Consider the following 13,065-nt stretch of genomic DNA (forward strand, 5'->3'; position numbering starts at 1 on the left):
TGCGGGTTTCTCTAGTTGCGGTGTGCAGGCTCAGTTGCAGTATGTGGGATCTTAGTTCCCTGACCAAGGATCGAACCCTGGCCCACTGCGTTGGGAGTGTGGAGTCATAACCACTGGACCGCCAGGGAAGTCCCCATTAGTTGTTTTTAAATTGGAACTCTGGTAGGGATGGATGGTGAAGGTCATTGTGAAGATATGAGAGCACCTTACCTGTTGCTCCACTGTTGCTTATTAGACTGCTCAGGATATACTCTGCTTTTAAAAGTTTCCCTGAAAAGAAGCAACACATAATTAGTTCTGAACACGTGCTTTAAATACTGCTGTTCATGCTCTAAGGTTAACACATTATAATGGGGAAACATTCTATTTTAAAATTTAAAATCAGTAACTACATCATACACAAAAGTGAAAAAGAAGATCAAGTTTTCAGGAACTGGTAAGGTGGGAAGTTGTACAGTATCTGAAATTGTAATTAGATTCATATACATGTACATACATATACACACACATATTCATTCATATGAATGAATAATCCATTCATATAGAGTAAGGCTTGAGAAGTAAAGGCAAACCTTTGTCAAAGGCTGTGTCTCCTTTTTGTGAAAACTATGCCTCCAGAAGTGGAGGAGAGTTGCCCGTGAATAGGTCTATTTACAGAATTATCAGGAAGGAATTTTTTTAGGGGGTGGGTAGAGAGGTTCTTTGTAAACTTTTCATTTATTTCATTAACACCACGTAGGAGGGACCTACACTATGGATGGCTGTTTTTCTGTAAGGAGGAAACTCAATCATTCATCCTTTTATCCATTTCTGCTCCCAGGTGCCTCTAAGCCCCATATGACCTGGCCTCTGGGACTTCTTTGACTTCTTCTCTTAGCATTCTTTCCCTCATCCTCACTCCTTCTACTTTGGTTACAGTGGCCTCCTGACTGCTCCTTGAATCTGACAGGCTTGTTCCCATGTCAGGGTTTTTGTACTTATTTTAGTCTGGAATGCGTTTATTCCAGGTATCTCCAAGGCTTGCTCCCTTCTCCTTCAGGTCTTTGCTCAAATGTCACTTCACTGTCTCATAAGGCCTTCCCTGACCACCCTATTTCAAAGTGCAGATACAGACATATACCTGACTGTGGTAGATTGTGATCCAAAGGAGGTCACAACAATATCTTCTATTCCACATGCTCTTCTGCAACGTGACCTTGCCATTCCTCCAAGAAGTGGAATCTATTTTCCTTCTCCCTGAGCCTGAACTGGCCCTGTGACCTGTTGTAACCAATCGATGTGGCAGAAGTGACACTGTGTACCTTTCTGGTCGGGACATTAAGAGATGCCTCTGGAGTGTGGATGTTTCTCTACAGCATAATTTTGTACTTGATCTGCTAGGTCCTAGAAATTTCAGTCCTGAATTAGTTTTTTCTTAATTACTTGGTGGGTGATTCCCTTTCTTGTGGGTAAATTCAGACTCCACACAGACATTTGGCACAGACTTGGGGTTTTTATTTCTTTAGAGATATTTTTTGGCCTCCACCTCAGAGCTTGGGCAGAGAATAAGCTTCCTCATCACCTCTCTGGGTGGGCTGGTATAGCAGTTCAGTCCCATTTCATAGCTGTGCAAACCTTTAAGGATTCCAGCTTTAGGCAAATATTTCACTCCACGTAGGCCCAAGGCCCTGTCTCTTGTTCCTGCACAGGAATTAAAGTGGCAATCCCTTTCCCAAGGACTATATCCAAGTGTAAATCTCTTTGGCTATAGTGTCAGGAGCAGTAGTCCACTATTTTGATTTTGAATGTCTTCTATGTTTCAGGCACTTAAAAAATATTTAATTCACGATATTTATGTAATGGGAGAAGATTCCGTACTTGCTCAATCCTCCACGTTGATGGAACTCAAGTCTGACTCTTTGCTTTTAACTGTGGCTTGAAAGGTTTTTTCTCCTAATTTCAGGCAGGAGTGAGCTGGGCAGGCCCAGGGCATCCTCTCTTGCCTCTGAAATCCCACGACATTGAATGCTTGGACCTTTGGAATGGGTTTAGAGTGGATAGCAGGATGGGCTTGGTCAAAGGGGAAAACAGGAAGACTGTGCTGTCCCTTCATATTATCTTTATTCCTTTTCCTTACCCCTTATAACATCGTACACACCTCTCCTTTCTCTATCCCAGGACTCCCAAATGCTGGGGACTGAGACCCCTTTTCACTGTACCTTGTTCTCTTTCCAGGACACCACCCCTGCCTTAAGTCCCCCTTTCTGTCTGAGAAACCCAGTGTAGGTAGAGCCTCAAGAGATGTTTGGGGGCAGAAGTTTACAGATAAGCACTTTAACTCTGAGGCTGTGTCTGTTTTCTTGTGGCATTTCTGGTAGTATCTTTGAGGAAAAGAAAACCCCAACTGTTGCAGAATAAGATCTAGGACTTTTACCTTAGACATGTGATGTGCGGGCAGAGGAGCGTGCTGCTCATGATGGTATCAAGGCTTAATTGTCATCACAAGAAAAAGTCTATACCACCTTAGTTAGAGGCATGAGAGGAACAATCAACCAAACAAGTAAGTGAAAAGATTATCTGGTTGTGTAAAGCAAAGCTATCAACATGACTACTTACCACTTGACCTTGATTTCCATGTCACACTATAGCAAATCTGTAAATCTGTGTATCATGAAACATGCCTCAGTAACTGTTCCAAGTTCTATTTGATGAGAACCAACATTAGTTTGCCCACGCACGCCCGGCCGTCAACTTTCGGTTCCCCTAAGAATGCTCTGCTCACACATTATTCCATCTGATGCCATCAGAAGGCGTATTAGTGGTTAGGTTTTTCTCATACCCTCAACATGATAAACCCCAAACATTATAAAATGTCCCAAATCATGGACATTTGAAGTAAGAATTTTTTCCTAAGTTCAACTCTGTTGATGCAATTACTTTAGAAAAGTAAATAATAAGATATGGGTACAATTTATGCACAGCTGCAAGAACTTGAGAGTGAATGAACTTGAGCTTGTGAAAAGTTAACCTCCACAAGCCCATGTCTCTCACGTCCTTTTATCTCTGTCCCTCTCTGTACTCAGCAACTGTCCCATTCAGTATAGTTAGTACAGTTCCTTTTCAAAGGAAATGAAGTGGTTAAAAGGTATTTTAACTTCTTCAAGGCCAGAGTTATTAAAACAATAGCAATAGCTAAACCTAATTTAAAAAATGAGCCAGTCCTGTTTCTGGGAGAGGCAACTTGCATTCAATTTTCATCCTTTATCCTTTCACTCTTGGAAAAGAGAACAGCAGGCTACAGGTTTCTAAACCTCATGGTTATCAGTAATTTAAATAATTCAGGAATTCTATGAAAGTGAACTTTGCTGTAACACATAGCAGGCCCCTCTCTCCTCCAGTCCCCCTCTACATTACAGCCTAAGTTAGAATGTCAGCCTCATTTTTCATTTTATTCAAAGTGACAGAAGGAAAAAAAAAGATACTTTAAGGCCTAATCAGGTACTGTACCGGTGTTCCGTGTGATGGAAAAATATCTCAAATTACTTCAGTGGGTTTGTCAGGTCTATTGTTAGCATAGTCAAGTGGCCCTACAGAAAGGAGACTGGAGAGCTAAGAGAAAATAGTAGAATTCTAATCTGATTTTTAAAGGCTGCTGGTCAGAAGTATAGCAATTCAGATACCCCTGTTTGAAAGCAGCAGGACAGATCTGTTAGACGACAAAAGCTCCAATTAGTATTTTCCACCCCCTTTCACAATTTTCTCTATTGCTTTTGGCTCTGAAATCCTTTATGCCAGGGCCTTTGTGCTGGCTAGAGGCAGGGGGAAGGGCAAGGCGGCAGGCTGGCGGGAGCGCCGGCGGCTACAAAAGAAGGCCCGAGGGCCCTGGTGCCCGCCGTCCCCGCGGAAGTCAAGGAGCCTGGAGGAAGGTGAGCCCCAGACGGGACGCCTCCGGGACGAGGAGGGCCAGCAGGAGGGAGCCTACCTGAGTGCATCGAGATTCGGGCTTGGCGAATAACCACCTGCGGGGCAATCGGCGTTGCTGGCTGCAGCTTGTGCAGCCCTTGGGCGACCTGCAGGAGTTCGCCCGAGACGTCGAGCCCGTACAGGAACCGGTCGCTCAGGAACACAATGGCAGCGGCGGTGGCACACTCCCGGGCGAGGATGGAGGCTTTCAGGGACGCCTGAATGAAAAGAAATAAAGTCGGGCAGAAAAGAAGGCAGTCTTGGGACCAGTAGTCTTCTAGGTATTATTATCAAAACAAGAAAAACAACAAAACCTAGAGCTAGGAGAGGAAACAGTGTGCTACTGAACAAAAAGATAATAATAATGATAATAATAACGATAATGAAAAGCCCAATTCATTTGTGGGATAAAATAATATTTCTTTCATTCCATTTCCCTATTACATTTCTAATATTATACACGTAATAAATGCATATTTCTTGTTATGAAAAAATTCAAACACCAAGTAAAAATTAAAAGTGCCCCTTTGTTTTTTTCTGACTCCTTACCTTATTTTTCCCTTCCTCCCACAAATTTCATTCTCATTCTTCCTGTTAATGGTTTCCCAGAGATCCTTCCAGAACTTCCTCTACCCTTTTCTATTTAGACATTAATTGATTCTTTGTCCTACCTTGCCTTCTCTCTCTCTCCTTTCTCATTTTCTCCCTCTATTTTTCTTTTCTTTTTTCTCTTTCTTTTCCTTTCTTTCCTCCCTCCCTCCCTTCTTTCCTTCCTTCCTCCCTCCCTCCCTCCCTTCCTCCCTTCCTAAATGACATTACACTAGACATATTGTTTTGCTACTTGATTTTTTTGGTCATCATAACATCTAGAAGTTTCCACGTCAGCTCATAATATTCTGCTTCATTTATTGCCTCTATTTTAATTAAGAAGAAATATAGACTTCTAAGCAATATTTTATATTTATTTTATATGACTATGTTTAGTTAATGAATAAAATAAGAAAAGAAACAGACATGAAATGAAAGTATAACATAAAGAGTGAGAAGTAGAGATAAATGAGGCAAACTTTTATGGAAAAAATAATCTTTTGGCCTCTTAAGGTATTATACAAAAGACACTGAAAGTCATGCAGCTGTTAGCATAAATGAGTTTACCACCCACTAGTACTTTCTCCATTTGCTAAACTATATCAAGCAGAGTTTTTTTCTGGGCATGTTAGCTCACGTATGAAGCCTAGAAAAGCATTGTAAGCATTGCCCATTCTCCTACCACAATGTTATAATACAAGCATTGCTTTCTTCACCACATAAGTACTAACACTTATTGGGCAAAACCAGGTGCCAGGCACAGTGCTAAGAGCTTTACATGTATTAGTTTATTCGATCCTCACAACAATCCTAAGAGGCAGGTTCTATTTATTAAAAGGCCAAAACCAATATTTTAATCATCCAATTGAATCACTCCTCCCATTCTTACTCCTAGAATCCTATTTCTTTTCATTTATACCTTGCCTACCGAGAATCAGCACAATAATCCTTCTCTTTTCAAACTGATGCTTTCTTGTTAAGGGTTTTAACCTATCGCTGTGTTTTTTAAGTTTGAAAAGTGATAATGTGCTCTTGTATTTATCCTTTTGTTCTTAGTTGATCACTACTGAAACTGTGATAGTGATGCCAATTGTTAGGGGAATACCTCTTCTCTCCTTTTGATGTTTCCTTCCACGTGAAGGGAGCTCAAGTACTGTAGCACTCCTGGCCTCTCTCTACTCCTTTACCCACTCTGTCCCAGGAGAGGTGGACTACACTGATAAGAAAATTTGGGAAGGGCTTCCCTGGTGGCGCAGTGGTTGAGAGTCTGCCTGCCGATGCAGGGGACACGGGTTCATGCCCCGGTCTGGGAAGATCCCACATGCTGCTGAGCGGCTAGGCCCGTGAGCCATGGCTGCTGAGCCTGTGCATCTGGAGCCTGTGCTCCACAACGGGAGAGCCCACAGCAGTGAGAGGCCCGTGTACCGCAAAAAAAAAAAAAAGAAAATTTGGGAAGAAGAAACTGGGCATGCATGGCTTAGCTCCTCTCTGTTTTCTTTTGGGAATGAGTTGTCTAAAGGAAACAGGGATTCTTCTCTGCTCTTCTATATCAGAAAGCCACCCTATATGGGGTGTTCTCCTTGGCCCAGTAATTTCTGTGACTGAATGGGGAAGTCAACATAATTCTGGGGTTCATCTAGCAGACCCCCTTGTTCTAATACCAAGCTATATCTTTCAATTTAGCCTTGGTCAGAATTAAAGGTAATATTTAATCTCTTGTCTGCCTAACTCTTTTGTTTTATATCTTAGTTTGTTCCAGGAGGGGAAGAGAGGTGTTAGTTTCCCCAACATTAATCACTGCCTGACACAACATAACCCTTTCTAAGGGAACCTGCTCTGCCCACAGCCACTGCTTTTGAAGCGGCAATGTATTTTGCTACTTGACCTTGATTCCCTCTCCCCATCTTACCAGCAGCTCAAGGCTAACCTAAGAGTACCCACCTGACTCTTTGCCCATGACTCTGTGGCCTGGCTTGAAAAATGATCTTATTGATCTGAACTAAAAAGGATAGAAAGAATTTTCCAGTTGTTGCAGGATGGGAAGAAGCAGAGAGTAGAGTGTAGCTAAGCTACGTTTGACACCAGAGTGAAGATCCAAGAATGTGACTCCAAAGCCACCTTTTCGCAAGTGCTGTTCTTAGAGTTACAGGTTTCCTTTATTGCTCCATGTGGATCTTCATAACAATGTACACTCATTTTATGAGTTTGCTTGTGTGAGCCTCTGTTTCACCCAACCAAAAAAAGCCTAACTAAAACTGAAATGCTCAAAACTGCAATTGAGGTTTGTCAAATAAACTATCAATCTGAAAAACACAAGTTTTAAAATGAGAACATGTCAGTCATTTGACATTCATGAAATGTAAACTTAAAGATGGAATAGGAAATTGATGATTTTATGTATGCCCAGCTCTGTTTAATAAGGACAGTCTCTGATCAAGAGTCCTTTCTATGCTAGCTACACATAAATATAGCCCTTTGGTTTGCAACCTCAGCTGCCATCTGTAGAACTTGCAGCTTCTGCCACTGCCAGGCTCCCTTAAACCTTTCTTTGAAACAGCATCTCTATCCCTGTCACCCTGCTCATGACTATGTACCCTGTGGAGGGTACTCAGCAAGTCACAGTGAGTCCCCTCTCTTTGAGGTGCGTGCTTCATGTTTAGTTCTGCTCTCCATTCTCACAGGTGCCTCACTTCAGTTTTGGGGTAACTGAGTACCTACAAGGGGTGCAATGTTTAGAGGCCAGACTATTCTCTAGGGCTAATTCTTCACCCTTTCCTCCCTGATAATAATGGTTTCCATCTTCGTAGTACCATCTAGTTTATGAAAAACGTTCACACAAATGAACTCATTTAAATCTATAGTAACTACAAAATCTAAGTAAGATAAGGAAACCGCGGCTGAGAAGTTGACTTTCCAAAGTTACAAAGTCAAAAGGGTCAGGGTGAGGCAGGAAGGAACTCGTTTCTTTTTTTTTTTTTTTTTTTCTTTTCTATTGTGGTAAAAAGCACAGAACGTAAAATTTGCCATCTCAGCTTTTTTTAAGAATGGCGTTCAGTAGTGTTAGGTATAGTCACATTATTGTGAATTAGATCTTCAGAACTTTTTTATCTTGCAAGTATGAAACTTGATACAACAACCCTTTCTCCCTTCTCCCTAGCCCCTGGTAACCACAATTTTACTTTCTGTTTCTATGAATTTGACTATTCTAGGTACCTCATGTAAGTGGAATCATATAGTTTTTGTCTTTCTGTGACTGGCTTACTTGACTTAGTATAAAGTCCTTAAGGTTCACCTGTGTTGTAGCATGTGACAAAATTTCCTTCCTTTTAAATGATGAATAACATTCCATTGTATGTATATACCAATTTTTGTATGGATGAATCTATACCCATTCATCTGTCAATGGACATTTGGGTTGCTTCCACCACTTAGCTATTGTGAATAGTGCTGCTATGAACATGGGTGTGCAAATATCTCTTTGAGGCCATGCTTTCAATTCTTTGAGATATATACCTAGAAATAGGATTGCTGGATTAAATGGTAGTTATATTTTTAATTTTTTGAGGAACAACCATACTGTTTTCCATAGAGTTTACACCATTTTACAATACCACCAATAGTGCACAGAGTTTCAATTTCTTTACATCCTCAGCTAATACTTGAGGAACCCAAGTCTCTCAAGGGTCAGTTTTTCTTCTGCTTTCCACTTGTGTCTGATGAAGGTGATTTTGAGCAGGGCCTAATCTGGGCACAGGAATCTGGGTCTTTGTAGCTAGGGCTGAACTCACCACTCACTGAGTCCAAACAGTGGTTCTAAGGAACCTGTATCCCTTGTTATGATAAAAAAAAATTCTAAGAAAAAAAGGGGGGACAAATAAAAACAAATCCCAATTGAAAAGAGTGTTCTTGTTATGTGTTTAAAAATAAGAGAAAGAAAAGAAAACCTTCCAGGAGATGGCCTTTAATTTCAGCATTTTGAAATTCTCTAGTGAAAGTTGGTACCAGAAGACCAAATGGTAATTTGGTGATTAGCTGGGGATTACTCCAACTGGGAATTTCTTACACAGAGCTGAAAGGATGCTTTACAAGTCTAGTGAGGTGGTCTTCCCAAGTTGAGGAGATGGACCTTCTAGGAGTCTGTAGAGGCTAAGGTGGCCAGAGTTCACAGAGCAGAGAACCAGAAGGAGAGAGCTGCACAAAGCAAGAAGTCCAGAGATCTGCAGAGGGGCCCCTCTGAGTCTCCAGCAGAACACTACTAATCAGCTCATGTATGAAAAGACACCACCCAAGGCTGGGGAAAGAACCACCTGAAAGGAGCAGAGGAAACAATCCCCAAGCCTCATGTAGTTTGTGTTTCTACCAGCCATAGTAGGAAATCATGTCATTCACAGGGCAGGGGGTAGAATATTCAGAAGGGTATTGCTTCAGTAGTGAGACAAAATTAACCTCAGAGGAGGATGGCTCTTGGCCCACTCTAAAAGTTTAGAAGCAAGCACGGCATGGATCAAACTATTTCCTAACTTGACTGAATTCCAGAAAAATGTTCAAGAATATTTATAGACACCCAAATTATCTGCCATATTATAAGGTAAAATTTATAATGTTTGGCATCCAGTTAAAAATTACCAGGCATGAAAGAAGCCTACACTAAAAAGAAAAAGGAATCAATAGAAATTGAACCCCAAATGACAGTTTTAACTGTATTTTATAAGTTCAAGAAGGTAGGGTAAAAAATTAGGTGGGATTAGGGACATGGGAGATATAAAAAAATGATCCAAGTCAAACTTCTAGAGATAAAATAATGTCTGAGATGAAACCACAGGTATCTGGATTGTGTCCAAGGTCCTCCATTTGCTTGCCATGGCCAGTTACTAAATCTCTCCTAGTCTCAATTTCCTCATCTGTGAAATGTAGATGGTACCTATTTTCAGTGCTGTTTTAGGGTTAGAGGAAATGTGGGTCAGATGTTCAGCACAGAGCCTGGCACATTGTGGGTGCTTAATAAATGAAGAGGAACACTACGAAAAAAAATAGGAAAAAAGAATTCCGTTCACGTGCTCCCATTCTCCTGTATGACAAAATAACAACAAGCAAAGACAGGTTCCTAAAAGAAATGTCAGTGGAATTTTCAACAGAGTAAAAAGGAAATAACAGATCATGCATATAACATCTCTAAGGTTTATCTCAGAAAATGGTGAAACCTCTCATTTAATTTCTTCACTTCACTAAGTCTAAGGACTGATGTTACTGGAAGCTGAGGGAAAAAAAAAAAGGAAAAGGAGCAGGCTCTATGGCAATTGGTGAAGGAAAGCTGGTTCTTGAAAGGGAGGCTTCTTAGCATGCACGTGTGAGTTGCTTTTGGCTGTTGCCAATGGAGGAATCCCTCCCGAGCATCTGTAAAGGATGCCACAAACACCCCATTCTGCATCCTGCGTGAACACGCCATATATTTGAGCAGAGAACATTCCCTCATCTATTTTTCCCCCTTCTACTCTTAATAGTTTGGAGCACAAAGCCTGAGAGAGGGTGACCTGCCAGACAAAGGCCCTTTGAGTTCCTTGGAAAAGTAGAGTTGGAGGAGGATGGAAGGAATCCAAGTGGCCCTATTATTTCCACTTGCACTAATTAGACATTTTTCTGTCAGCTATTGAGCACTGCTGAGAGGCCAAACTCACTGAATTCATTTCTAAAGTGTTTACAGAAGTTTGCATCTGTTTGTGTCTCTTCAGGAGGAAAATAAGCACTTCAATAGCATTGTGGAAAATCTAAACGAAGCATCCTATTCTGGAGGACCTGGCATCCCCGCAGCTGCATAATTTGACTCTGTTCAGGGCCCGAACCTCTCGCATCTCTCTCCAAAACCTAACGACGCAAAATGCAGAGAAGTCAACTCAGGGGAATCTTTTCTTTCTTGTCATTGTCTTTTCTCTCCCTCTTTTGAAATGGTGGCCTGCTGTGCACTACATACAGATTTAGGTGGGTATCATTCTTGCAGCCCCTCTCTCGTGTTTCTACCAGCACTCTGAGAAATTAATACCCACTTTCATTTGTTGCCAAGTGGGGGGATAGTAAATTCCTCAGCAGCAAAGCAGAATACATCACCATCCTGGGAATCTCCCCCAAATGTACACCGGGGGAGCACTCTGACTTCAGAAAGGGAGGAATGAAAGGAGGCCCGAGTGTGTGGTAGGGAAGGACGCTAAAGAGGACGTTTCCCTACTTGGTAAAATGTGCCTGGGTTATGCACAATTAGAACATGAAAGAGAGTCCCTTTCCCTCCCCCACTCCCCCAAAAAGAAAGAAAACAACACAAAAACCCTAACCCACTGACTACGTGGCAGTGTCTTTGAAATGCATATTGGTCTACATGGTATTTGATTCAGGATTCTTTTTGTTTGGGTTTTTAGACCCACGACTGACCTGCCATCACAGAGCGTTCAAAAATATAATCTTTTAAGATGGTGTCACAGGAACAGAATTTTAGTGATGGAACCAACATAGGATAACTCAAGATAAAAAAAAAAAAAAAAAGGAATTCTATTTTATTATCTTTCCTCAGAGGCTGACTTAGGAAGCCTGTCCCAATAGCCACTAAATTGTGGCTTTTCTTCCTGAATGAACCTGTTTAAATAAAAATATATGGATACAGATAAGGGAGCGTGTATGCTGGAGCTCTAAAGAGACAGGCTCACAAATGTGCACACACACACACCACAGTTTTTTCACATCTGTTTTCAGGATGGGAAATATGGGGTCCTAATTGAGTTTATGGCACAAAGGGAACTTCATGGCGAGGAAGCTGAGTCAGGTGGTAAAGGAATTAAACTCCACAATGAGATTTCAATACGCAGATGATTGAAAAAATGCGAAAGAGCCTTTTCTAAGGGCTTTTACTGAACAGCAGCAGGAAAAATGTGTGCTGTTTTCAGGGCTCCTGGCATTAGTGCTAGCCCCTCCCAACGCTGAGCATCAAGTTTGGGTCCCAGCTATGGGTTCAAAGCCATGATGTGTTCACAGCAATGACAATGGCAGCTGTTCTCAAGGGGGGCTGGGTGAGGGGACTCAAAACAGAAGCCATCTGGCATTGCAATTGGCAGGCGCAGTGTAAGGGGAAATTATTGCTGCATAGCAAATTGGGAGATAGGAAAAAGGCAGGGGAAAGGGAGGGGGGAAGTGTCCTGAGGTGAGGAATTAGCAGAATAAACAAATGAAAAGTGACTGATGCCTGCATAGTTATATACCAACAATAAAGCAGAGTAAGAGTCAACTGATCAAACTGGACACTCAAGGTCAAGGGAAGACCAAGCACAGCATGCACCACGTTTGTCCACCCACCGAAACGTGAGGAGGAGGAGGAGGAGGAGGAGGAGAGGAAAGACCCTGAACTTTCTTACAGTTTATGTTCAGGGCCTGTTAACATTTCACCAATCTTTCCTTCATTTTACCAGTGGGGCATGCAGATTAAAGCACTTTCCAGAAATAGTTATAACCTTTTTCTCAATCTCAATACCTAAAGATAATATTTTGGATCACCTATCCCTGCTTTCTGACCCTCCCTCTCTCAAATCTACTGTGAATGGAGTTGGGCTGTCTGTTAAAAGAATGAGAGGGCCTCCCTGGTGGCGCAGTTGTTGGGAGTCCGCCTGCCGATGCAGGGGACGCGGGTTCGTGCCCCGGTCCTGGAGGATCCCGCATGCCATGGAGCGGCTGGGCCCGTAGGCCATGGACGCTGGGCCTGCGCGTCCGGAGCCTGTGCTCCGCGACGGGAGAGGTCACGGCAGTGAGAGGCCCGCATACCGCAAAAAAAAAAAAAAAAAAAAAAAAAAAAAGAATGAGAAAGCAACATCAAAACAGAGACCACCTACCCAGGATCCTGGCGAGCCTCACAGCCCCCGGTACTGTGGACCTGTGTGTCTTACCTTTCTTCTGGACTCCAGGTTGCTACAGCCACCATGGTGATTTCAGCATCCACACTGATGACTCACCCAGCACACTGGTCTCTCTTGCCATGGCCTCCTTATCTCCAAGGATCTTGTTCTACACTTAAGCTTAGTCACTCTCATGGTCAGTCACTTTAGAACTTGCTACTTCGGTGGCATCACAATTAGAATCTCAATTCCAGCATTTGATTCTTTAATCTTTATCTCTTATTCTCCCAGCTCCCTTCCTGGATAGCCCAACTCCAGTAATCCTGCAACACTTTGGGGACATCCACACTACCTGCTGACCTTACTGGGGTTTTGTGTGTGTGTGTGTGTGCTACGCCATCAATCCCTCATGTCCTCACTTGCCTCTTTAAATTCCATGGTGCATCAACATAGCAACTTTTTAATAAGCATTCTTCGCTCCTTTGCTGTTTTCAACTTCTATCATATTTGTCTGGCAATTCTGACCATGTTTATTGTTAAGGGAAAATGTTGGCCTCGTATTAGAATCCCCTAGGTAAGTTTTTAAAAATCCAGATGCCCAGATGGCACCCCAGGCCTGTTAAATCAGAATCTCTGGAAGTGTACCCAGGCATGTTTCTCTAAGCGA

At 42.2% G+C, this 13,065-nt stretch overlaps 1 protein-coding gene across 1 annotated transcript in view; it reads right to left on the reverse strand.

Annotated features, from left to right (window-relative positions):
- ALPK1 (alpha kinase 1) overlaps positions 1-13,065 on the reverse strand; it is a gene marked incomplete at both ends in the record, with an annotated part of 59,423 nt that overhangs the window by 17,557 nt on the left and 28,801 nt on the right. The window contains 2 exons of the mRNA XM_079717649.1: positions 211-270; positions 3,962-4,160. Coding sequence (XP_079573775.1) covers positions 211-270; positions 3,962-4,160 — 259 coding nt within the window. The remainder of the gene's footprint in view (positions 1-210; positions 271-3,961; positions 4,161-13,065) is intronic.

Source organism: Hyperoodon ampullatus, assembly GCF_949752795.1.
Source record: "Hyperoodon ampullatus genome assembly, chromosome: 1".
Taxonomy (NCBI): Eukaryota; Metazoa; Chordata; class Mammalia; order Artiodactyla; family Ziphiidae; genus Hyperoodon; species Hyperoodon ampullatus.